General features: G+C 44.7%; 1 protein-coding gene across 1 annotated transcript in view; it reads left to right on the forward strand.

The window, feature by feature from the left end:
* The first annotated feature begins 4,175 nt into the window (after positions 1-4,175).
* The window catches only part of LOC106595002 (coiled-coil domain-containing protein 81), a 29,683-nt gene continuing 10,452 nt past the window's right edge, over positions 4,176-23,406 (forward strand). Inside the window, exons 1-8 of the mRNA XM_045699487.1 lie at positions 4,176-4,856; positions 5,089-5,150; positions 10,693-10,846; positions 15,214-15,473; positions 16,095-16,260; positions 16,572-16,689; positions 22,115-22,226; positions 22,690-22,836. Of these exons, the coding sequence (XP_045555443.1) occupies positions 4,778-4,856; positions 5,089-5,150; positions 10,693-10,846; positions 15,214-15,473; positions 16,095-16,260; positions 16,572-16,689; positions 22,115-22,226; positions 22,690-22,836 (1,098 nt within the window). The 5' untranslated portion in view covers positions 4,176-4,777. The remainder of the gene's footprint in view (positions 4,857-5,088; positions 5,151-10,692; positions 10,847-15,213; positions 15,474-16,094; positions 16,261-16,571; positions 16,690-22,114; positions 22,227-22,689; positions 22,837-23,406) is intronic.

Below are 23,406 nucleotides of genomic sequence, written 5' to 3' on the forward strand. Positions count from 1 at the left end.
ATCGCATTTTCAACTCTACCAATAGTTTCTCCAAAAACTTGCATAAAATAGCAAATGTGACTACTCCGTTCTTGGCATAAGCGCTCTAGTCAACAGTTTGCAGATAAAGTGCGGGCAGGCTGTGCAGGTAGGCTAGTGAGTCTACATGAGATAATAATTAAGACATAGTATTGTTATTTGTCAAACAGCAGTCAAGCATCGATCATCATGTTTTGTTAGACTTCAGTGTAGTTTTGGACATTATCATCATAATCGGCAGCTGAAAAAGTGTATTTGTTATGACTTAACATCCCCTGCTACATCGTGGCTCGAGTTACCTTTAATTGGCTTAATAAAGAAAATCCCCATAAAAAAAAACCGTCATTTTTAAACTACAGATACTGAAAGAAAATGACCTCACCAGTGGTGTTTCCACCAACATGACTTGTGGATGAAAATCTGTGCGTTTTCATGTATGTAATAAAAATCTACATTTCAATGTGTTTCCATCCCATTTTCAACTCAACATATAGTTTTGTCACAAAAACTGTAGTTAAATAGCATTCAGTATGTGCATACTCTGGTCTTGTGCGCTCTAGCCAACAGCTCGGGCTGGCTGGGCGGGTAGGCTACATGATGAGATTGTTGTGGATAAAAGTAAGAATATTTGTATTTGTCAAACGGAAGCCAAACTGAATCAGACCCGGTGAAATGAATCCTAACTTATTTCATCTGTATCCTAATAAACTCCATGCTTTCTCTACTACGTCATAATGGGAGGACAACACAAGGCATAGTTGACACCATTTACTTTGATATGATGGTTATTATATCAATATTTGCTCATAAAAGCGTTTCCATAACATTTCTCGCATAATTCATTTTACTGACAGAAAAAGAGCATTTTTGTTTTGTGGACATTTGGAAAGTTTACAAAAAAAATCCGTTTCCATCAGGTCTGTAATTTTGTTGATGTAGTCTACTTAACTCGCATAAAAAGTTTGGATGGAAACCTGGTTAGTGATAGTAAACTAATACACTACATGACCAAAAGTATGTGGACACCTGCTCGTCCAACATGTCATTCCAAAATCATTGGCATTCATATGGAGTTGGTTCCCCCTTTGCTGCTATAACAGCCTCCACTGTTCTGGGAAGGCTTTCCACTAGATGTTGGACACTGCTGCGGGGACTTGCTTCCATTCAACCACAATAGCATTACTGAGGTCGGGCACTGGTGTTGGGTGATTAGGACTGGCTCGCAGTCGGCATTCCAATTCATCTCAAAGGTGGTCAATGGGGTTGAGGTCAGGGCTCTGTACAGGCCAGTCAAGTTCTTCCACAATGATCTCGGGGGAAAAAAAATCTGTATGGACCTCGCTTTGTGAATGGCGGCATTGTCATGCTGAAACAGGAAAGGGCCTGCCCCAAACTGTTGCCACAAAGATGGAAGCACATCCATTATTCCTCTTCCACTAAACTTTACTGCCAAACCCAGATTTGTCCGTCGGACTGCTAGATGGGGAAGCCTGATTCATCAGTCCAGAGAACGTGTTTCCACTGCTCCAGAGTCCAATGGCGGCAAACTTTACACCACTCCAGCCGACACTTGGCATTGCGCATGGTGATCTTAGGCTTGTGTGCAGCTGCTTGACCATGGAAACCCATTTCATTATCTCCCGACGAACAGTTACTGTGCTAACGTTGCTTCCAGAGGCAGTTTGGAACTCAGTAGTGAGTGGTGTAACCGAGGACAGACGTTCTTTACGTGTTTCAGCGGTCAGCGGTCCCATTCTGTGAGCTTGTGTGGCCTACCACTTCCCGGTTGAGCCGTTGTTGCTCCTAGACGTTTCCACTTCACAATAACAGCACTTACAGTTGACCGGGGCAGCTCTAGCAGGATAGAAATTTGACAAACTGACTTGTTGGAAAGGTGGCATCCTATGACGGTGCCACGTTGAAAGTCACTGAGCTCTTCAGTAAGGCCATTATACTGCCAATGTTTGTCTATGGAGATTGCATGGTTGTGTGCTCAATTTTATACATCTGTCAGCAACTGTTGTGGCTGAAATAGCCGAATCCACTACACTTGAAGGGGTGTCCACATACTTTTGTATATATAGTGTACATCAATGGTGCTACCTGAAATCCATTGCCTGTGAAAGTAGGCTATAGCAGTCTGTGAACAAAATATTATTATTGTTATATTATCACCCTAGGGTTAAGCTGAGATACACAGGCCTAAATAATGACTCATCAAGTTATAGGATGGCATTCTCTGGACGCATTTATTGTTGCTCATTGGAACCTCATAATGATGATGATGATGCCTTTTCAGTCGTTGGACTCAATGGAGTTGGAACGTGGTCACCTCTCCGAAGCTGGACGGGTTCCGCCGGAGGTTGGGCGTGTTGCGCCGAAACCCAAACCGCCCGTTGTAGCCTATCAGCGGCTTGATGTCCGACATGAGACCACTGTGGTTGCTCACCTGCTCTCGGGAGTGACCTGTCCGGTGCAGAGACAAGATAGCCTATACCAGTGACTCTGAGCAATGATGATGATGATGATGTAAAACCTGTAAAGATTATGAATCCCATGTAGGCCTACTGATGTAAAACCTGTATAGATTATGAATCCCATGTAGGCCTACTGATGTAAAACCTGTATAGATTATGAATCCCATGTAGGCCTACTGATGTAAAACCTGTATAGATTATGAATCCCATGTAGGCCTACTGATGTAAAACCTGTATAGATTATGAATCCCATGTAGGCCTACTGATGTAAAACCTGTATAGATTATGAATCCCATGTAGGCCTACTGATGTAAAACCTGTATAGATTATGAATCCCATGTAGGCCTACTGATGTAAAACCTGTATAGATTATGAATCCCATGTAGGCCTACTGATGTAAAACCTGTATAGATTATGAATCCCATGTAGGCCTACTGATGTAAAACCTGTATAGATTATGAATCCCATGTAGGCCTACTGATGTAAAACCTGTATAGATTATGAATCCCATGTAGGCCTACTGATGTAAAACCTGTATAGATTATGAATCCCATGTAGGCCTACTGATGTAAAACCTGTATAGATTATGAATCCCATGTAGGCCTACTGATGTAAAACCTGTATAGATTATGAATCCCATGTAGGCCTACTGATGTAAAACCTGTATAGATTATGAATCCCATGTAGGACTACTGCTAACTAAAAGTACCTTGATTTATTGAATAGAATAGAAGAGCATTTCTGCAGGGTATAGAATAGTTTCTTCAGAATATAACTGTAGCCTATTCTTCAGTCTCCTCCAACTGTTTGTCACTTCACATAGCCTATAGGCCTATCTCCCCCATCCTTAATTCGATAGGTCAAAGCAATGGCATGCATTGATTATTTCTCCCTGGTGGCCAGAAAAGCCACAACCTGTATAAAAAGTAGGTGTTGGATAAGAGTCTGCTAAATGACCAAAATATACAATGTAAATTTAAACTTATTTCTCTGATTCTGTGGAACTAATTTGATGTCAAACAGGACATATTATGAATCCCATTTCATCCAAATAAAAAAAATATATATAGAATAGAACAGCCTATATAATATAATAGAATATCCTAGAATACAATAGAATAGCCTACCTGCTCCGGAAGTGTTCCTCAGGTCTAGAGACTTTTGGGCAGCGGCACTCTTAAATTCCTTGTTCTCGGTCTTCTGCGGGACCCTCTGCACCGACGGGGTTGTCTTCTGCGGGACCCTCTGCACCGACGGGGTGGTCTTCTGCGGGACCCTCTGCACGGACGGGATTGTCGTGTAGCGCGCAGCGTGGGGGTCATTGCGTGCGTCGTACCGGGGGAGCACCGACCAGAGCCGGGGGCGCATGTGTTCATACCCGAGCGCAACCGAACTGACAGCGATGCAGTCGAGCACGAACTTCTGCTCGCGCTTCTCAGGCCCGGAGTGATTCATTTTAGGCAATTCAACTCTGAAATGACAAAATATATCAAATTAGTCCACAGTCAATATATACAAATTAGGCACAGAGCCTTTTAAAATTAGACTTGGCTACTAAAATAAAACTATTTAAAAAGCTGGTCAGATTCGGGCCTAACTGTGCAGTGTGTGTTATTATACTTATGACCCAAATTCCTAAAATGTACGGAGGGACATGAATAGTCAAAAACACTCACATGAACAATCACAGCGAAAGCACGTAAAATCAACACTCACTACCCGGTCAGTTGTAAACCTGCCAATGTGCTGGTTTACACTTTACTTCAAAAGCCTGCTGAATGACACACATGTACGGCTTTATTACGTTTCAACAGATATAGCTGGGGGGCAGTGAAAATTGCTTCACAAGAGGGATGCAAATGCACAATTGCTCATCTACCATTCTTGATTAAATCGGTCTCAGAAATACAGTGACCATTTTCATGACATGAGCTATCTGGATTCAACTCGGAAGGGATCCTTAAAGTCATTATACAGGCCTATTTGCTTTTAGAAGACATGCTAAAGTTAAAATAAACGGAGTTTCTAATCTGCAGGGCTAAACTTTGGCCCCAGTGACTGTCGCTGCGGGGGTTGCAAGTGGCTATTGTGACGTTACTCGTAGCAACAAGGTCAGTGTTGGAGTTGCGCGCACGGATGCATTTCCCATCGAGATTTATCACCCGAGGAGACGCACTGTAATGGGCTATCGGCGGGGGAGAATCTGGAAGGCGGTGGATTGAACTGAAACAACTCTGGGTTTCTTTTCTATCTTTTAAAAAAGATATTTTGCTGTAATTGTCATGATGACCGACTTGTTGTCCGTGGTGTCGGAGGCGGAGATGAAGTCCTTTCCAACCCTCTCTCAGCTCTCAGAAAACGGTCAGGACAGGACACACTTTCTAGCCTATTTTATTGTACAGTAGAAAATATATAGCCCACCTTGCTGCATCTTAAAAACACCTAGGCTATGCGCATTTGTTTGCAAACTTTGCACAATATAGAATCAAGGTGTGCATGTCATTTGATTTATACTACATTTTTTAAACATTTAGCTGTATAAGCAATTTTTATTTTCTGAAAATTGTTCTGAAAATGTTCCCCTTTATTTCAGACGTTGACAGCATTTGGTCAAACGTGTCATCTTTCGTGGAGCGACAGATGACCTTGCAAAAGGTGAGAGCACTTTAGAAAGTCGATATTGCCATAGTTAGTGTTCAGTCAGTTCAGCTAAACTGAGGGTATAGCAGAGGATGTTTTTAGCAGTTTGAAGCTTATTTACTGCATTTATACACCATTTAAAAACTGGAAAATGCTATTTGACGAACAGCAAAATGAAACAAAATGACATCAGGTATTAATTATCATGCAGTATCAGGTTTAAAGGTCTGGGGAACTGTCACGTCCTGACCAGCAGATGGAGGTGTTGTAGTAGTTTTGGGGTCAGGACGTGGCAGTCTTGTGTGTGTGTGTGATTGTTCTGTGTTGGTCTTGTGACTCCTGATCAGGAACAGCTGGGGATCGTTGTTCCTGATTGGGAGTCATATATGTAGGAGTATGTTTGTCACTTGGTTTTGTGGGTAGTTGTTTTTGCACTGCGTTGGTGAGCCTGCAAAACTGTTTAGTGTTGTGGGTATCATTTATTGTTTTGTCAAGTGGATGCGCTACTCTTTTTTTGTTAATTAAAATATGAGTATCCACAACTCCACTGCATTTTGGTCTTCCCTGCAACACAACGAAGGATTTTGTGACAGGAACTGCGTGTAGGCTACAATCAGTGGGGGAAAAAGTACCCACATGTCACACTTAAGTAAAAGTAAAGATACCTTAATAGAAAATGACTCAAGTAGAAGTGAAAGTCACCCAGTAAAAGTCTAAAACGATTTGCTTTTAAACATACTTAAGTATCAAAAGTAAATGTAATTGCAAAAATAAACTTGTGTATCAAAAGTAAAAGTATACATCATTATCCATTACTTATATTAAGCAAACCAGATGGTACCATTATCTGGTTTTATTTCTCACGGACAGACAGGGGCAAACTCCAACACTCAGATAGAATTTACAAACCAAGCATGTGTGTTCAGTAAGTCCACCAGGTCAGAGGAGGTAGGGATGACCAGAGTTGTTCTCTTGGTAACTGTGTGAATTGGACCATTTTCCTGTCCTGCTAAGCATTTGAAATGTAATGAGTACTTTTGGGTGTCAGGGAAAATGTATTGAGTAAAAAGTACATTATCTTCTTTGAGAATGCAGTGGAGTAAAAGTTGTCGAAAATATAAATAGTAAAGTACAGCTACCCCAAAAAACGTATTACTTGTTACGTTGTATTTTACTTTACACCACCGGCTACAATGTCAACCACTACTCAACCTCGTCATAAATTGACTAATTTACTTGTGGAACGGTACATACAGTGAACATGAAATAGATGCATAATACATGCTATCAAGGCCCGACATTAAATGCTGACATCAGTGTGAAACGATCTGGCCTTAATGGCCATGTACTCTTATAATCTCCATCCGGCACAGCCAGAAGAGGACTGGCCACCCCTCAGAGCCTGGTTCCTCTCTAGGTTTCTTCCTAGGTTCCGGCCTTTCTAGGGAGTTTTTCCTAGCCACAGTGCTTCTACATCTGCATTGCTTGCTCTTTGGGGTTTTAGGCTGGGTTTCTGTAGAAGCACTTTGTGACATCTGCTGATGTAAAAAGGGCTTTTGATTGCTTGAGTAACCGATGCATAAAACAGCTGACTGTGAATGCAAATTATGCCAGATAAATCCTACACATGCATTGAAATAAAAGGCATAGCCTACATCAGACTTACTTAGGCCTTTAATTGACAAGGACGCATGAAGACAAACAAACTCGACTAAAGAATGATGAATATCATGAAATACAAAGGGAAAATCAAATTTTTAAAGGGCACTAAGGCCACGCCCGTGATTCAGCACCGCTGAATGGACAGCGCCTCGGTACAGGCATAGTGGAGCTCTGTGACGTGGTGCTGAATGGACAGCGCCTTGGTACAGGCATAGTGGAGCTCTGTGACGTGGTGCTGAATGGACAGCTCCTCGGTACAGGCATAGTGGAGCTCTGTGACGTGGTGCTGAATGGACAGCGCCTCGGTACAGGCATAGTGGAGCTCCGTGACGTGGTGCTGAATGGACAGCGCCTCTGTCTAGTAGTCAGCTACAGGGCATTCGGAAAGCATTTAGACCCCTTCCCTTTCCAACATTTTGTTACATTACAGCCTTAATCTAAAATGGGTGTAAAAAAAATTCATGTTGATATTTTCACAAATTAATTACAAATAAAAAACAGAAATACCTTAATAAGTATTCAGACCCTTTGCTATAAGACTCAAAATTGAGCTCAGGTGCATGATCATCCTTAAGATGTTTCTACAACTTGATTGGAGTCCACCTGTGGTAAATTTAATTGATTGGGCATGATTTGGAAGGGCACACACCTGTCTATATAAGGTTCCACAGTTGACAGTGCATGTCAGAGCAAAAACCAAGCCACGAGGTTGAAGGAATTGTCCGTAGAGCTCCGAGACAGGATTGTGTTGAGGCACAGATCTGGGGAAGTACCAAAACATTTCTGCAGCATTGAAGGTCCCCAATATCACTGGTCGCCCGGCCAAACTGAGCAATTGGGGGAGAAGGGTCTTGGTCAGGGAGGTGACCAAGAACCCTATGGTCACTCTGACAGAGCTCCAGAATTCCTCTGTGGAGATGGGAGAACCTTCCAGAAGGACAACCATCTCTGCAGCACTCCACCAATCTGGCCTTTATGGTAGAGTGGCCAGACGAAAGCCGCTCCTCAGTAAAAGGCACATGACAGCCCACTTAGAGTTTGCCAAAAGGAACCTAAAGGAATACTCAGACCATGAGAAACAAGATTCTCTGGTCTGATGAAACTAAGATTGAACTCTTTAGCCTGAATGCCTGGCACCATCCCTACAGTGAAGCATGGTGGTGGCAGCATCATGTTGTAGGGATGTTTTTCAGCAGCAGCGACTGGGAGACTAGTCAGGATCGAAGGAAAGATGAAAGGAGCAAAGTGCAGAAAGAACCTTGATGAAAACCTGCTCCAGAGTGCTCAGGACCTCAGACTGGGGCGAAGAGTCCACTTCCAACAGGACAACGACCCTAAGCACACAGCCAAGAGAATGCAGGAGTGGCTTCGGTGTCTGAATGTCCTTGAGTGGCCCAGCCAGAGCCCGGACTTGAACCCAATCGAAACATCTCTGGAGAGACCTAAAAATAGTTGTCCAGCGACTCTCCCCATCCAACTTGAAGGTGCTTTAGAGGATCTGCAGAGAAGAATGGGAGAAACTCCCCAAATACAGGTGGACCAAGCATGTAGTGTCATACCCAGGAAGGCTCGAGGCTGTAATCACTGCTAAAGGTGCTCAAAGTACTGAGAAAAGGGTCTGAATACTTATGTAAATGAAATATTTCAGTTTTATTTTTTAAACCTGTTTTTGCTTTGTCATTATGGGGTATTTTGTGTAATTTTAGAATAAGGCTGTAACGTAACATAATGCGGAATATGTCAAGGTGTCTGAATACTTTCTGAATGCACTGTATATAATTATTTAATTTGTGGGCAGTTAGAAATGTTTTGGGCACAGTTAGGTATCCTACAATGCGTATATGAAAATCATAACTGGTACGCAGATCTTTAGAAATGGTAGGATGAATTGTAAATTGGCACTCCACATGAAAAAGGCTGCAGACTCCCCTGCTATAGGCTGTATGAAGCCATCCTTGTCGAATGGCTCGTAGGCCTACAGTGTACCATGACAGTGTCATTGTCTCACGTGCTTCATTCAGAGATGATCCTCATGTGTGCGCTCAGTTCATTTTTGCATTTCCTTTCATCGCCATGGAAGGAAAACATTCTGAGAATATTGAAGCATTTTGTATCAACAAGGCGGCTCCGAGAATATTGATTGCAACATTTCCCTGGTGGTATGTTACCTACGCAGGTGGATTATCTGTGTGAATATTATATTTAATAACATCCACACTATAGCTAAATAACTTAGCTATGTTTAATGACGTTTTGCCAGCAAGATAGATCAGTAAAAAATATCTCATTTTAACTGAGGAAGATGGACAAGCAAGATTGATAGAGTGAGAGATGGAAATGCATGGTTTTTTATTCCAGAGGCAGGTAGCCTACAGGTAGGGAACAGGTAGACTACAGGTAGTGGTCAAGTAGACTGCAGGTAGGGATCAGGTAGACTACAGGTAGGGATCAGGTAGACTACAGGTAGGGATCAAGTAGATTGCAGGTAGGATCAGGTAGACTACAAGTAGGGATCAGGTAGCCTACAGGTAGGGATCAGGTAGACTACAGGCAGGGATCAGGGAGTCTACAGGTAGGTATCAGGTAGACTACAGGTAGGGATCAGGTAGACTACAGGTAGGATCAGGTAGACTACAGGTAGGATCAGGTAGACAAAAAGGTAGGGATCAGGTAGACTACAGGTAGGGATCAGGTAGACTACAGGTAGGGATCAAGTAGATTGCAGGTAGGATCAGGTAGACTACAAGTAGGGATCAGGTAGCCTACAGGTAGGGATCAGGTAGACTACAGGCAGGGATCAGGGAGTCTACAGGTAGGGATCAGGTAGACTACAGGTAGGAATCAGGTAGGCTACAGGTAGGGATAAGGTAGACTACAGGTAGGGATCAGGTAGACTACAGGTAGGATCAGGTAGACTGCAGGTAGGATCAGGTAGACAAAAAGGTAGGGATCAGGTAGGCTACATGTAGGGATCAGGTAGACTACAGGTAGGGATCAGGTAGGCTACAGGTAGGGATCAGGTTGGCTACAAGTAGGATCAGGTAGTGTACGTTGTTCAGTTGTGTTTATTTTCATACCAATACATGAGAGCAAAATTACACTAGCCTCTGGGGCAAATGAATACAAATATCAATTAGGCCTGCAGCTATCACAGCCCATATTTTAATAGCAATAAAATAGCTTTATATTTCGATTGGTCACCAAAAATGAGGGCTCCCTCACCTCTCAATTCCCAATTCGATCAACCCCTGGCTATCAGATTACAACAAGGTTTACAAAATGCCGACATCAAACTGAAAGCAATCGGCGCACTGACTAAACGGCTGACTGGCAAAGCAAACTGGCACCATCTCTGTTCTCTGCTTTCTACAAGTGGCGCACTGACTAAACGGCTGACTGGCAAAGCAAACTGGCACCATCTCTGTTCTCTGCTTTCTACAAGTGGCGCGCTGACTAAACGGCTGACTGGCAAAGCAAACTGGCACCATCTCTGTTCTCTGCTTTCTACAAGTGAGAGAAAAGGGCAGCTGCTCTCCGAGCGATGCCAGTCAGCCAATGAAAGCCAGCTGTTGTATTTTATTTGGGATTGGAATGAATTGAGTTTAACTTGACATTTTTGCTCTGGAGCTACGGTAGTGTATGAATATCAACTCTGAAATAGGACTATTTTACCATGTGACATAGATTTGAAGCTGGCAGTTATCTTATTGCCCAATTTTCAGTGAGATTAAGAAATCTTTCAGCTCTGAGGAAAGTTAGGCAAGGCATTAGGAAAGTAAATATGACATATCATAAATAGTAGAGGCATTATCATGATTGTCCTTCAGCTGTATTCATCATCAGGTCTAGGAGAACTGGTTGACAACTTGCTGTGTCTGTGTGTCTGTCTGTCCAGGGGGTCTACATCGCAGGCCTGGGAACCTTCACCTTCTCTCAGCAGAAGCTGGACGTAGGCAACAAGTTTGTTTTGATCCAGCGACCCATCTTCCTGCTCTCTGAGAAGCTGTCCCAGTCACACGGCCTCAAGCAGGTCAAACCGCTGTCTGCAGGTGAGTGGCGATGGGCCAACAACACAGACACACACACACACACACACACACGAGTACGCACGCACGCACACACGCACACGCACACACACATGAGACATCTTCTGTCAACGCTGGCACGTTTATGTGAACGAGCGCAGATATCAACCCTGAGTTGTGCTGATAGCCCGCTGAGCTAAAGCCTGGGCAGTAGCTTGGGGAACTAGTACAATTATTCAGGTGTCAGGAAAGATGATTAATCATCCCACTTCCATTCATTATGTTACAGTGATACCAGCAATGTGTCCCATAGAAACACTATGTTACAGTGATACCAGCAATGTGTCCCATAGAAACACTATGTTACAGTGATACCAGCAATGTGTCCCATAGAACCACTATGTTACAGTGATAGCAGCAATGTGTCCCATAGAAACACTATGTTACAGTGATACCAGCAATGGGTCCCATAGAAACACTATGTTACAGTGATACCAGCAATGTGTCCCATAGAAACACTATGTTACAGTGATAGCAGCAATGTGTCCCATAGAAACACTATGTTACAGTGATACCAGCAATGTTCCCCTTAGAAACACTATGTTACAGTGATACCAGCAATGTGTCCCATAGAAACAGTATGTTACAGTGATACCAGCAATGTGTCCCATAGAAACACTATGTTACAGTGATACCAGCAATGTGTCCCATAGAAACACTATGTTACAGTGATACCAGCAATGTGTCCCATAGAAACACTATGTTACAGTGATACCAGCAATGTGTCCCATAGAAACACTATGTTACAGTGATACCAGCAATGTGTCCCATAGAAACAGTATGTTACAGTAATACCAGCAATGTGTCCCATAGAAACACTATGATGAAAGAGAATGAATGAGAAAACCCAGTGCACAGCTCTGTGTCTAAATCCAAGTGCTGCTTTTAGCAGCGGCAACACAATGACATGTCCGCTCTAGTCGTTGTATTTCTATGTGTGTGCCTGTTCCATGCGCCTGTCCGTCTGTCATCACTGCAAGGGATGTGCCACTGGTCCAGCTCAACTTCACAGCCCTGTCTGTGGAGAGTCTGTTGGGAATGGGATAGAGAGAGCCATCTTGGTGTGTTAATATGTCTGTGGAGAGTCTGTTGGGAATGGGATAGAGAGAGCCATCTTGATGTGTTAATATGTCTGTCTGTGGAGAGTCTGTTGGGAATGGGATAGAGAGAGCCATCTTGATGTGTTAATATGTCTGTGGAGAGCCTGTTGGGAATGGGATAGAGAGAGCCATCTTGATGTGTTAATATGTCTGTCTGTGGAGAGCCTGTTGGGAATGGGATAGAGAGAGCCATCTTGATGTGTTAATATGTCTGTCTGTGGAGAGTCTGTTGGGAATGGGATAGAGAGAGCCATCTGGGTGTGTTAATATGTCTGTGGAGAGTCTGTTGGGAATGGGATAGAGAGAGCCATCTTGGTGTGTTAATATGTCTGTCTGTGGAGAGTCTGTTTGGAATGGGATAGAGAGAGCCATCTTGGTGTGTTAATATGTCTGTGGAGAGTCTGTTGGGAATGGGATAGAGAGAGCCATCTTGGTGTGTTAATATGTCTGTCTGTGGAGAGTCTGTTTGGAATGGGATAGAGAGAGCCATCTTGGTGTGTTAATATGTCTGTCTGTGGAGAGCCTGTTGGGAATGGGATAGAGAGAGCCATCTTGATGTGTTAATATGTCTGTCTGTGGAGAGTCTGTTGGGAATGGGATAGAGATAGCCATCGTGATGTGTTAATATGTCTGTCTGTGGAGAGTCAGTTGGGAATGGGATAGAGAGAGCCATCTTGGTGTGTTAATATGTCTGTCTGTGGAGAGTCTGTTGGGAATGGGATAGAGAGAGCCATCTTGATGTGTTAATATGTCTGTCTGTGGAGAGTCTGTTGGGAATGGGATAGAGAGAGCCATCTTGGTGTGTTAATATGTCTGTCTGTGGAGAGTCTGTTGGGAATGGGATAGAGAGAGCCATCTTGGTGTGTTAATATGTCTGTCTGTGGAGAGTCTGTTGGGAATGGGATAGAGAGAGCCATCTTGGTGTGTTAATATGTCTGTCTGTGGAGAGTCTGTTGGGAATGGGATAGAGAGAGCCATCTTGGTGTGTTAATATGTCTGTCTGTGGAGAGTCTGTTGGGAATGGGATAGAGAGAGCCATCTTGGTGTGTTAATATTTGTCTGTGGAGAGTCTGTTGGGAATGGGATAGAGAGAGCCATCTGGGTGTGTTAATATGTGTCTGTGGAGAGTCTGTTGTGAATGGGATAGAGAGAGCCATCTTGGTGTGTTCATATGTCTGTCTGTGGAGAGTCTGTTGGGAATGGGATAGAGAGAGCCATCTTGGTGTGTTAATATGTCTGTCTGTGGAGAGTCTGTTGGGAATGGGATAGAGAGAGCCATCTGGGTGTGTTAATATGTCTGTGGAGAGTCTGTTGGGAATGGGATAGAGAGAGCCATCTTGGTGTGTTAATATGTCTGTGGAGAGTCTGTTGGGAATGGGATAGAGAGAGCCATCTTGGTGTGTTCATATGTCTGTCTGTGGAGAGTCTGTTGGGAATGGGATAGAGAGAGCCATCTTGGTGTGTTAATATGTCTGTGGAGAGTCTGTTGGGAATGGGATAGAGAGAGCCATCTTGATGTGTTAATATGTCTGTCTGTGGAGAGCCTGTTGGGAATGGGATAGAGAGAGCCATCTTGATGTGTTAATATGTCTGTCTGTGGAGAGTCTGTTGGGAATGGGATAGAGAGAGCCATCTTGATGTGTTAATATGTCTGTCTGTGGAGAGCCTGTTGGGAATGGGATAGAGAGAGCCATCTTGGTGTGTTAATATGTGTCTGTGGAGAGTCTGTTGGGAATGGGATAGAGAGAGCCATCTTGATGTGTTAATATGTCTGTCTGTGGAGAGTCTGTTGGGAATGGGATAGAGAGAGCCATCTTGGTGTGTTAATATGTCTGTGGAGAGTCTGTTGGGAATGGGATAGAGAGAGCCATCTTGATGTGTTAATATGTCTGTCTGTGGAGAGTCTGTTGGGAATGGGATAGAGAGAGCCATCTTGGTGTGTTAATATGTCTGTGGAGAGTCTGTTGGGAATGGGATAGAGAGAGCCATCTTGATGTGTTAATATGTCTGTCTGTGGAGAGTCTGTTGGGAATGGGATAGAGAGAGCCATCTTGGTGTGTTAATATGTCTGTGGAGAGTCTGTTGGGAATGGGATAGAGAGAGCCATCTTGATGTGTTAATATGTCTGTCTGTGGAGAGTCTGTTGGGAATGGGATAGAGAGCGCCATCTTGGTGTGTTAATATTGTCTGTGGAGAGTCAGTTGGGAATGGGATAGAGAGAGCCATCTTGGTGTGTTAATATGTCTGTCTGTGGAGAGTCTGTTGGGAATGGGATAGAGAGAGCCATCTTGATGTGTTAATATGTCTGTCTGTGGAGAGTCTGTTGGGAATGGGATAGAGAGAGCCATCTTGATGTGTTAATATGTCTGTGGAGAGTCTGTTGGGAATGGGATAGAGAGAGCCATCTTGATGTGTTAATATGTCTGTCTGTGGAGAGTCTGTTGGGAATGGGATAGAGAGAGCCATCTTGGTGTGTTAATATGTCTGTCTGTGGAGAGTCTGTTGGGAATGGGATAGAGAGAGCCATCTTGATGTGTTAATATGTCTGTCTGTGGAGAGTCTGTTGGGAATGGGATAGAGAGAGCCATCTTGGTGTGTTAATATGTCTGTCTGTGGAGAGTCTGTTTGGAATGGGATAGAGAGAGCCATCTTGATGTGTTAATATGTCTGTCTGTGGAGAGTCTGTTGGGAATGGGATAGAGAGAGCCATCTTGATGTGTTAATATGTCTGTCTGTGGAGAGTCTGTTGGGAATGGGATAGAGAGAGCCATCTTGATGTGTTAATATGTCTGTCTGTGGAGAGTCTGTTGGGAATGGGATAGAGAGAGCCATCTTGGTGTGTTAATATGTCTGTCTGTGGAGAGTCTGTTGGGAATGGGATAGAGAGAGCCATCTTGGTGTGGCTGAGCCTTATCCAACCCGGGTTGTCTGTCTATACACGACTGTTAGCCTGCTGAGCTAAAGCCTATAGCTTTAACTTGGATAACAGAGTCTTCAGGTCTCAGACAAGCAGGTTAGTCATCACAGTAGTCCAGTACACTAACACTAGGAATGTGTGTCATCCATCTGTCATCACAGGAGTCCAGTACACTAACACTAGGAATGTGTGTCATCCATCTGTCATCACAGGAGTCCAGTACACTAACACTAGGAATGTGTGTCATCCATCTGTCATCACAGGAGTCCAGTACACTAACACTAGGAATGTGTGTCATCCATCTGTCATCACAGCAGGGGACGTGCCACTGGTCCAGCTCAACTTCACAGCCCTGTCTGTGGAGAGCCCGTTTGAGCGTCACGTGGTGGAGGGCTGTGTGAGAGAGACTTTGCTGGTGTTGCTGAGAGCCGTGGCCACCGGACGCTCAGTCCTCTTCACCTTCCACGCCATCGGAGAGCTGTTGTTCTGCCAGAGCAAAGTCAAGATGAAGTTCTACCACGACTTTGTCACAGCCCTGGACGGCAGCGGGAAGCTGCTCTTGGCGCTCTCCAATGTCAGTAGGGTGGATTAGATATGCCATGTAGGTAGTATGTGTATCGGGGACGGGGGTTGGGTAAATTGTGTGTGTGTGTGTGTGTGTGTGTGTGTGTGTGTGTGTGTGTGTGTGTGTGTGTGTGTGTGGGTGTGTGGGGGGGATTGGGTAGGGTGTGTGTATGTGTGTGTGTGTGTGTACAGTATTTGTGTGTGTGTGTGTGTGTGTGTGTGTGTGTGTGTGTGTGTACAGTATGTGTGTGTGTGTGTGTGTGTGTGTGTGTGTGTGTGTGTGTGTGTGTGTGTGTGTGTGTGTGTGTACAGTATGTGTGTGTGTACAGTATGTGTGTGTGTGTGTGTGTGTACAGTATGTGTGTGTGTGTGTGTGTGTGTGTGTGTGTGTGTGTGTGTGTGTGTGTGTGTGTGTGTGTGTGTGTGTGTGTGTGTGTGTATGTGTGTGTGTGTGTGTGTGTGTGTGTGTGTGTGTGTGTGTGTGTGTGTGTGTGTGTGTGTGTGTGTGTGTGTGTGTGTGTGAGAGAGAGAGAGAGAGAGAGAGAGAGAGAGAGTGAGCAGGTGTGTATGATTGTACAAGTGCGTTTGTATTTGTGTTGATGACAATCCCCCTATCCACTCTCTATCCCAGAGACCTGGCACCAGCAACTCTGTCCTGTTTGGGAGATCCAGCATACCAGGGACCAGCAGCACCATCATCCTCCCCAGGATCTCTTCCAAACAGCGGGGGAAGGACTGGGGAGAGGAGGCCCTGGCCCAGGTCCAGACAGACTCAGACAGGAAGGAGGAGAATAGAGGTGAGGGAGAGACAGTGGTGTAATCTAGTCCTCTAAAAACATTAAGGGTTTTTATGGCCAAATTCAATTGCTTTGGATTTGCTCAGTGAATATCTCGATCAGATTGAGGGGTTTTAATGGGTGTAATGTCTCTGGTGAGAGATATGTGTTGGGCTCACTTAACCTTGATAACCCTGTGTTGGAGAGAAAGGTAAGCTAATATAACATTATCTAGATTTAGGGGCGTATCCCAGAACATGTATTTCTCTTCCTACGGTAGCTTCATCTGTCAAGTCTTTCTGATCTATAGTTATGTTACCATGTGTACCCAGAGTCCCTGATTACTCCGCGGTCCAGATCTAGATACACCCTGCACCCAGCCAAGGTCAACGGGATCAGTCTCACTGATGACCTGGAGCCCAGACCTCCAGCAGAGACCAACACTGACAGGTATTGTTATTGTTGGCCTCACTGCTAACCCCAGCTGTTGTCGGCCTCACTGCTAACCCCAGCTGTTGTCGGCCTCACTGCTAACCCCAGCTGTTGTCGGCCTCACTGCTAACCCCAGCTGTTGTCGGCCTCACTGCTAACCCCGGCTATTGTTGGCCTCACTGCTAACCCCGGCTATTGTCGGCCTCACTGCTAACCCCGGCTATTGTCGGCCTCACTGCTAACCCCGGCTATTGTCGACCTCACTGCTAACCCCGGCTATTGTCGGCCTCACTGCTAACCCCGGCTATTGTTGGCTAACACTGTTAACCCCAGCTATTGTCGGCTAACAGTGCTAACCCCAGCTATTGTCGGCTAACACTGCTAACCCCAGCTATTGTCTGCTAACACTGTTAACCACAGCTATTGTTGGCTAACCCCAGCTATTGTCGGCTAACCCTACTGCTAACCCCAGCTGTTGTCGGCCTCACTGCTAACCCCAGCTATTGTCGGCTAACACTGCTAACCCCAGCTATTTTCGGCTAACACAGCTAACCACAGCTATTGTCGGCTAACACTGTTAACCCCAGCTATTGTCGGCTAACCCCAGCTATTGTCGGCTAACCCCACTGCTAACCCCAGCTGTTGTCGGCCTCACTGCTAACCCCAGCTATTGTCGGCTAACACTGTTAACCCCAGCTATTGTCGGCTAACACTGCTAACCCCAGCTATTTTCGGCTAACACTGCTAACCCCAGCTATTGTCGGCTAACACTGTTAACCCCAGCTATTGTCGGCTAACACTGCTAACCCCAGCTTTTGTCGGCCTCACTGCTAACCCCACCTGTTGTAGGCCTCACTGCTAACCCTAGCTATTGTCGGCTAACACTGTTAACCCAGCTATTGTCGGCTAACACTGTTAACCCCAGCTATTGTCGGCTAACACTGCTAACCCCAGCTTTTGTCGGCCTCACTGCTAACCCCACCTGTTGTAGGCCTCACTGCTAACCCTAGCTATTGTCGGCTAACACTGTTAACCCAGCTATTGTCGGCTAACACTGCTAACCCCAGCTATTGTCGGCTAACACTGTTAACCCCAGCTATTGTCGGCTAACACTGTTAACCCCAGCTATTGTCGGCTAACACTGCTAACCCCAGCTTTTGTCGGCCTCACTGCTAACCCCACCTGTTGTAGGCCTCACTGCTAACCCTAGCTATTGTCGGCTAACACTGTTAACCCAGCTATTGTCGGCTAACACTGCTAACCCCAGCTATTGTCGGCTAACACTGTTAACCCCAGCTATTGTCGGCTAACACTGCTAACCCCAGCTATTGTCGGCTAACACTGCTAACCCCAGCTATTGTCGGCTAACACTGCTAACCTCATCTCCTACTGACCAGGCTGCATCCCAAATGGCATCATATTCCATATGTTACGTAGTGCACTACTTCATAGGGCTGTTTGGGTGCCGTTTGAGACATAGCCACACACTGCCACAGGATAGTGAGTGACGCTTGACCCTGGTTGGTCTCTCCTCTAACCCTGTTAATCCAGGACAGGAACACAAGACCCTGATTGGTCTCCTCTCTAAACCTGTTAATCCAGGACAGTAACACAAGACCCTGTTTGGTCTCTCCTCTAACCCTGTTAATCCAGGACAGGAACACAAGACCCTGGTTGGTCTCCTCTCTAAACCTGTTAATCCAGGACAGTAACACAAGACCCTGGTTGGTCTCCTCTCTAAACCTGTTAATCCAGGACAGGAACACAAGACCCTGGTTGGTCTCCTCTAAACCTGTTAATCCAGGACAGTAACACAAGACCCTGGTTGGTCTCCTCTAAACCTGTTAATCCAGGACAGTAACACAAGACCCTGGTTGGTCTCCTCTCTAAACCTGTTAATCCAGGACAGGAACACAAGACCCTGGTTGGTCTCCTCTCTAAACCTGTTAATCCAGGACAGGAACACAAGACCCTGGTTGGTCTCCTCTCTAAACCTGTTAATCCAGGACAGGAACACAAGACCCTGGTTGGTCTCCTCTCTAAACCTGTTAATCCAGGACAGTAACACAAGACCCTGGTTGGTCTCCTCTAAACCTGTTAATCCAGGACAGTAACACAACACCCTGGTTGGTCTCCTCTAAACCTGTTAATCCAGGACAGTAACACAAGACCCTGGTTGGTCTCCTCTCTAAACCTGTTAATCCAGGACAGTAACACAAGACCCCACTCCCAGAAAACAGAAAACCAGTTTGGAAACAAGTGTTTTAATCATCACTTCTAAGTGCTATCCTATAGGGAGCCAATGTACATCTAGTTGTATATGTTTTACCCAAATAAGTTAAATTCAGTGAGTAGCCTTGACTAAAACCTGAAGACGTGCGTTAGCTCTCTGACCCAATAATAAGTTAAATTCAGTGAGTAGCCTTGACTAAAACCTGAAGACGGCGTTAGCTCTCTGACCCAATAATAAGTTAAATTCAGTGAGTAGCCTTGACTAAAACCTGAAGACGTGCGTTAGCTCTCTGACCCAATAATAAGTTAAATTCAGTGAGTAGCCATGACTAAAACCTGAAGACGTGCGTTAGCTCTCTGACCCAATAATAAGTTAAATTCAGTGAGTAGCCATGACTAAAACCTGAAGACGTGCGTTAGCTCTCTGACCCAATAATAAGTTAAATTCAGTGAGTAGCCTTGACTAAAACCTGAAGACGGCGTTAGCTCTCTGACCCAATAATAAGTTAAATTCAGTGAGTAGCCTTGACTAAAACCTGAAGACGGCGTTAGCTCTCTGACCCAATAATAAGTTAAATTCAGTGAGTAGCCATGACTAAAACCTGAAGACGGCGTTAGCTCTCTGACCCAATAATAAGTTAAATTCAGTGAGTAGCCTTGACTAAAACCTGAAGACCCAATACCTAGGCTATGTCCCAATTATCTCTCCTTCCTCCCAAAGTGTGCACTTGTTCACTTCCCTTCACTGATTTGAAAGGAAATGACTGGTATAAGAAATATGGTGGAAACTCCCAGTAGCCCCATGCCTCCAATTCAATGCTTTTAGATTTACACACCCTTGGGAGTCTGCGGGAGTCTAGGAGAGGGTGTTACTCTCCTGTCCTGGGGCAGTAGCTCCATGAATGATGCAGCTCTCCCTGTGTGGGACAGTCCCTCACCTGTCACCACCTGATCATACAGACAGTGTGCCCTGAGGTTTAGCCTGCCCTGTACCCCCCACAGCGGTCCCGTGGCCCTGGGCTCTGAAACTAGACCCCTCTGGACGTTCCTCCGTCCATACAGACACTGGTTGCATCCTAAATGACACCCTATTCCCTATATAGTGCACTACTTTTGACCAGGGCCCATCAGGAAACCCAGAGTCATATATATACAGTAGAGAGAGTTGAGTCAATGCTGTTGAACATTCTGAGAGCGTCACTTTCTCCTGCACAGCCGGAGCCAAGTGATAATTGAAGGCTTCCACATTGTGCTGTTTATTGCTGCTAGTTTCCTAAACTTATGAACATGTCCGGTGAAAGCAGATATGCCGTTTGTTGACACTACAACACACTACAGACTTGGATACACATGATCATTTGAACATTTCTGTTAAATCCGCTGCTCTGTTTTGCTTGTTTACAGCAGGTCATTTCACAGGGAACTGTCGGAGGCTCTCGTATTGTTATATCATCAACATGTTGAGAATATGGTGTCTGTTCTGAAACCTGGCCCAACTCTCTTAATGTATGGCTCTGAGGAAACCCATAGGGCTCTGGGCAAAAGTAGTGCATTATATAGGGAATAGGGTGCCATGGGCCCTGGTCAAAAGTAGTGCACTATATAGGGAATAGGGTGCCATTCGAGACGCATTTTGGGCAACTGCCTGTATTCAGTGTTTGTCACCAGCTAAAGTGGAAAGGGAGGGAAGGTTGAGGGAGGCTGACGTGCTAATAGAGCTGTTGGGTAAGCTGACACAGAGCTATTCAATTACTGGCCCTTAGGGGCCCAAGTACTGCTGGTCACTATTAACTGGCCAGACAGTCCTCTCCCTGATTAAAATAAATACTGCTGGTCATCATTGATTGGCCAGACAGTCCACTCTCTGATTAAAATAAGTACTGTTGGTCATCATTGATTGGCCAGATAGTCCACTCTCTGATTAAAATAAGTACTGCTGGCCATCATTGATTGGCCAGACAGTCCACTCTCTAATTAAAATAAGTACTGCTGGTCATCATTGATTGGCCAGAGGGTCCACTCTCTGATTAAAATAAGTACTGCTGGTCATCATTGATTGGCCAGAGGGTCCACTCTCTGATTAAAATAAGTACTGCTGGTCATCATTGATTGGCCAGAGGGTACACTCTCTGATTAACAGGAAAGAAAGGGAACCAGTTTTGCGTCCCACATGGCGCCCTATTCCCTACTTTTAGTCAAACGTAGTGCACTATGGGAATAGGGTGCCATTTGGGGTACATAACCAGATTTATTTTGGTCTCCCAGGACTGTGGTTGAATAGCCCCTGATCTGAAAGATAACCCAGGACTGTGGTTGAATAGCCCCTGATCTGAAAGATAACCCAGGACTGTGGTTGAATAGCCCCTGATCTGAAATATAACCCAGGACTGTGGTTGAATAGCCCCTGATCTGAAAGATAACCCAGGACTGTGGTTGAATAGCCCCTGATCTGAAAGATAACCCAGGACTGTGGTTGAATAGCCCCTGATCTGAAAGATAACCCAGGACTGTGGTTGAATAGCCCCTGATCTGAAAGATAACCCAGGACTGTGTTGAATAGCCCCTGATCTGAAATATAACCCAGGACTGTGTTGAATAGCCCCTGATCTGAAAGATAACCCAGGACTGTGTTGAATAGCCCCTGATCTGAAAGATAACCCAGGACTGTGTTGAATAGCCCCTGATCTGAAAGATAACCCAGGACTGTGTTGAATAGCCCCTGATCTGAAAGATAACCCAGGACTGTGGTTGAATAGCCCCTGATCTGAAAGATAACCCAGGACTGTGGTTGAATAGCCCCTGATCTGAAAGATAACCCAGGACTGTGGTTGAATAGCCCCTGATCTGAAAGATAACCCAGGACTGTGGTTGAATAGCCCCTGATCTGAAAGATAACCCAGGACTGTGGTTGAATAGCCCCTGATCTGAAAGATAACCCAGGACTGTGGTTGAATAGCCCCTGATCTGAAATATAACCCAGGACTGTGTTGAATAGCCCCTGATCTGAAAGATAACCCAGGACTGTGTTGAATAGCCCCTGATCTGAAATATAACCCAGGACTGTGTTGAATAGCCCCTGATCTGAAAGATAACCCAGGACTGTGGTTGAATAGCCCCTGATCTGAAAGATAACCCAGGACTGTGGTTGAATAGCCCCTGATCTGAAAGATAACCCAGGACTGCTATCTGTTTCTAACCTGCTGTCCTGTAGGTCCACAGTGTCTATCCTACCACTGGAGGGCGCTGCTTTGAAGGAGGGGAAGGTGAAGTGGGCGGACTCTCACCTGGACATGCGCTGTGTCAACCACAACAGGGCTGGACAGGTGTGTGTGTGTGTGCCGGACACTCTGCTTTTATGAGTGTGTATGAGGGGTATCAATCAATCAATCAATCACTCAATCAATAACTGTCTTTCCCTATAGGAGTTGTTACCTGTGTATATAACATCACCTATCTTTCCCTATAGGAGTTGTGTTACCTGTGTATATAACATCACCTATCTTTCCCTATAGGAGTTGTGTTACCTGTGTATATAACATCTCCTATCTTTCCCTATAGGAGTTGTGTTACCTGTGTATATAACATCACCTATCTTTCCCTATAGGAGTTGTGTTACCTGTGTATATAACATCACCTATCTTTCCCTATAGGAGTTGTGTTACCAGTGTATATAACATCACATATCTTTCCCTATAGGGGTTGTTACCTGTGTATATAACATCACCTATCTTTCCCTATAGGAGTTGTGTTACCTGTGTATATAACATCACCTATCTTTCCCTATAGGAGTTGTGTTATCTGTGCATGCAGCGGGCCCAGCGTAACATCCCCTATTACCTGGCAGAGGAGAGGCTGAGGGAACAGCAGGAGGAAGAGAGGGTGTTACTATTCAACGAGCAGCGCAGAGACCAGTACTACCTACAGAGGGAGCAGGTGAGGCCAACACCACTCTGATGATGAGATGAGGAACATGTTACATGTTCCCTATTGTCTTTTATTCTTTGTCTTGGAGTGATGAATAGACAGAATACTACTCCACTAAAAGCCCAGGGAGAGTCTGCATTTCTACTTTTGTTTTAGTCCTGGAGTCACATTAAACTCAGTAGTGAGATTAAACTCAGTAGTCAGATTAAACTCAGTAGTCAGATTAAACTCAGTAGTCACATGAAACTCAGTAGTCAGATGAAACTCAGTAGTCACATTAAACTCAGTAGTCAGATTAAACTCAGTGGTCAGATGAAACTCAGTAGTCAGATGAAACTCAGTAGTCACATTAAACTCAGTAGTCACATTAAACTCAGTAGTCAGATTAAACTCAGTAGTCACATTAAACTCAGTAGTCACATTAAACTCAGTAGTCAGATTAAACTCAGTGGTCAGATGAAACTCAGTAGTCAGATTAAACTCAGTAGTCACATTAAACTCAGTAGTCAGATTAAACTCAGTAGTCAGATTAAACTCAGTAGTCAGATTAAACTCAGTAGTCACATTAAACTCAGTAGT

This window comes from Salmo salar, chromosome ssa17 (assembly GCF_905237065.1).
Source record: "Salmo salar chromosome ssa17, Ssal_v3.1, whole genome shotgun sequence".
Taxonomy (NCBI): Eukaryota; Metazoa; Chordata; class Actinopteri; order Salmoniformes; family Salmonidae; genus Salmo; species Salmo salar.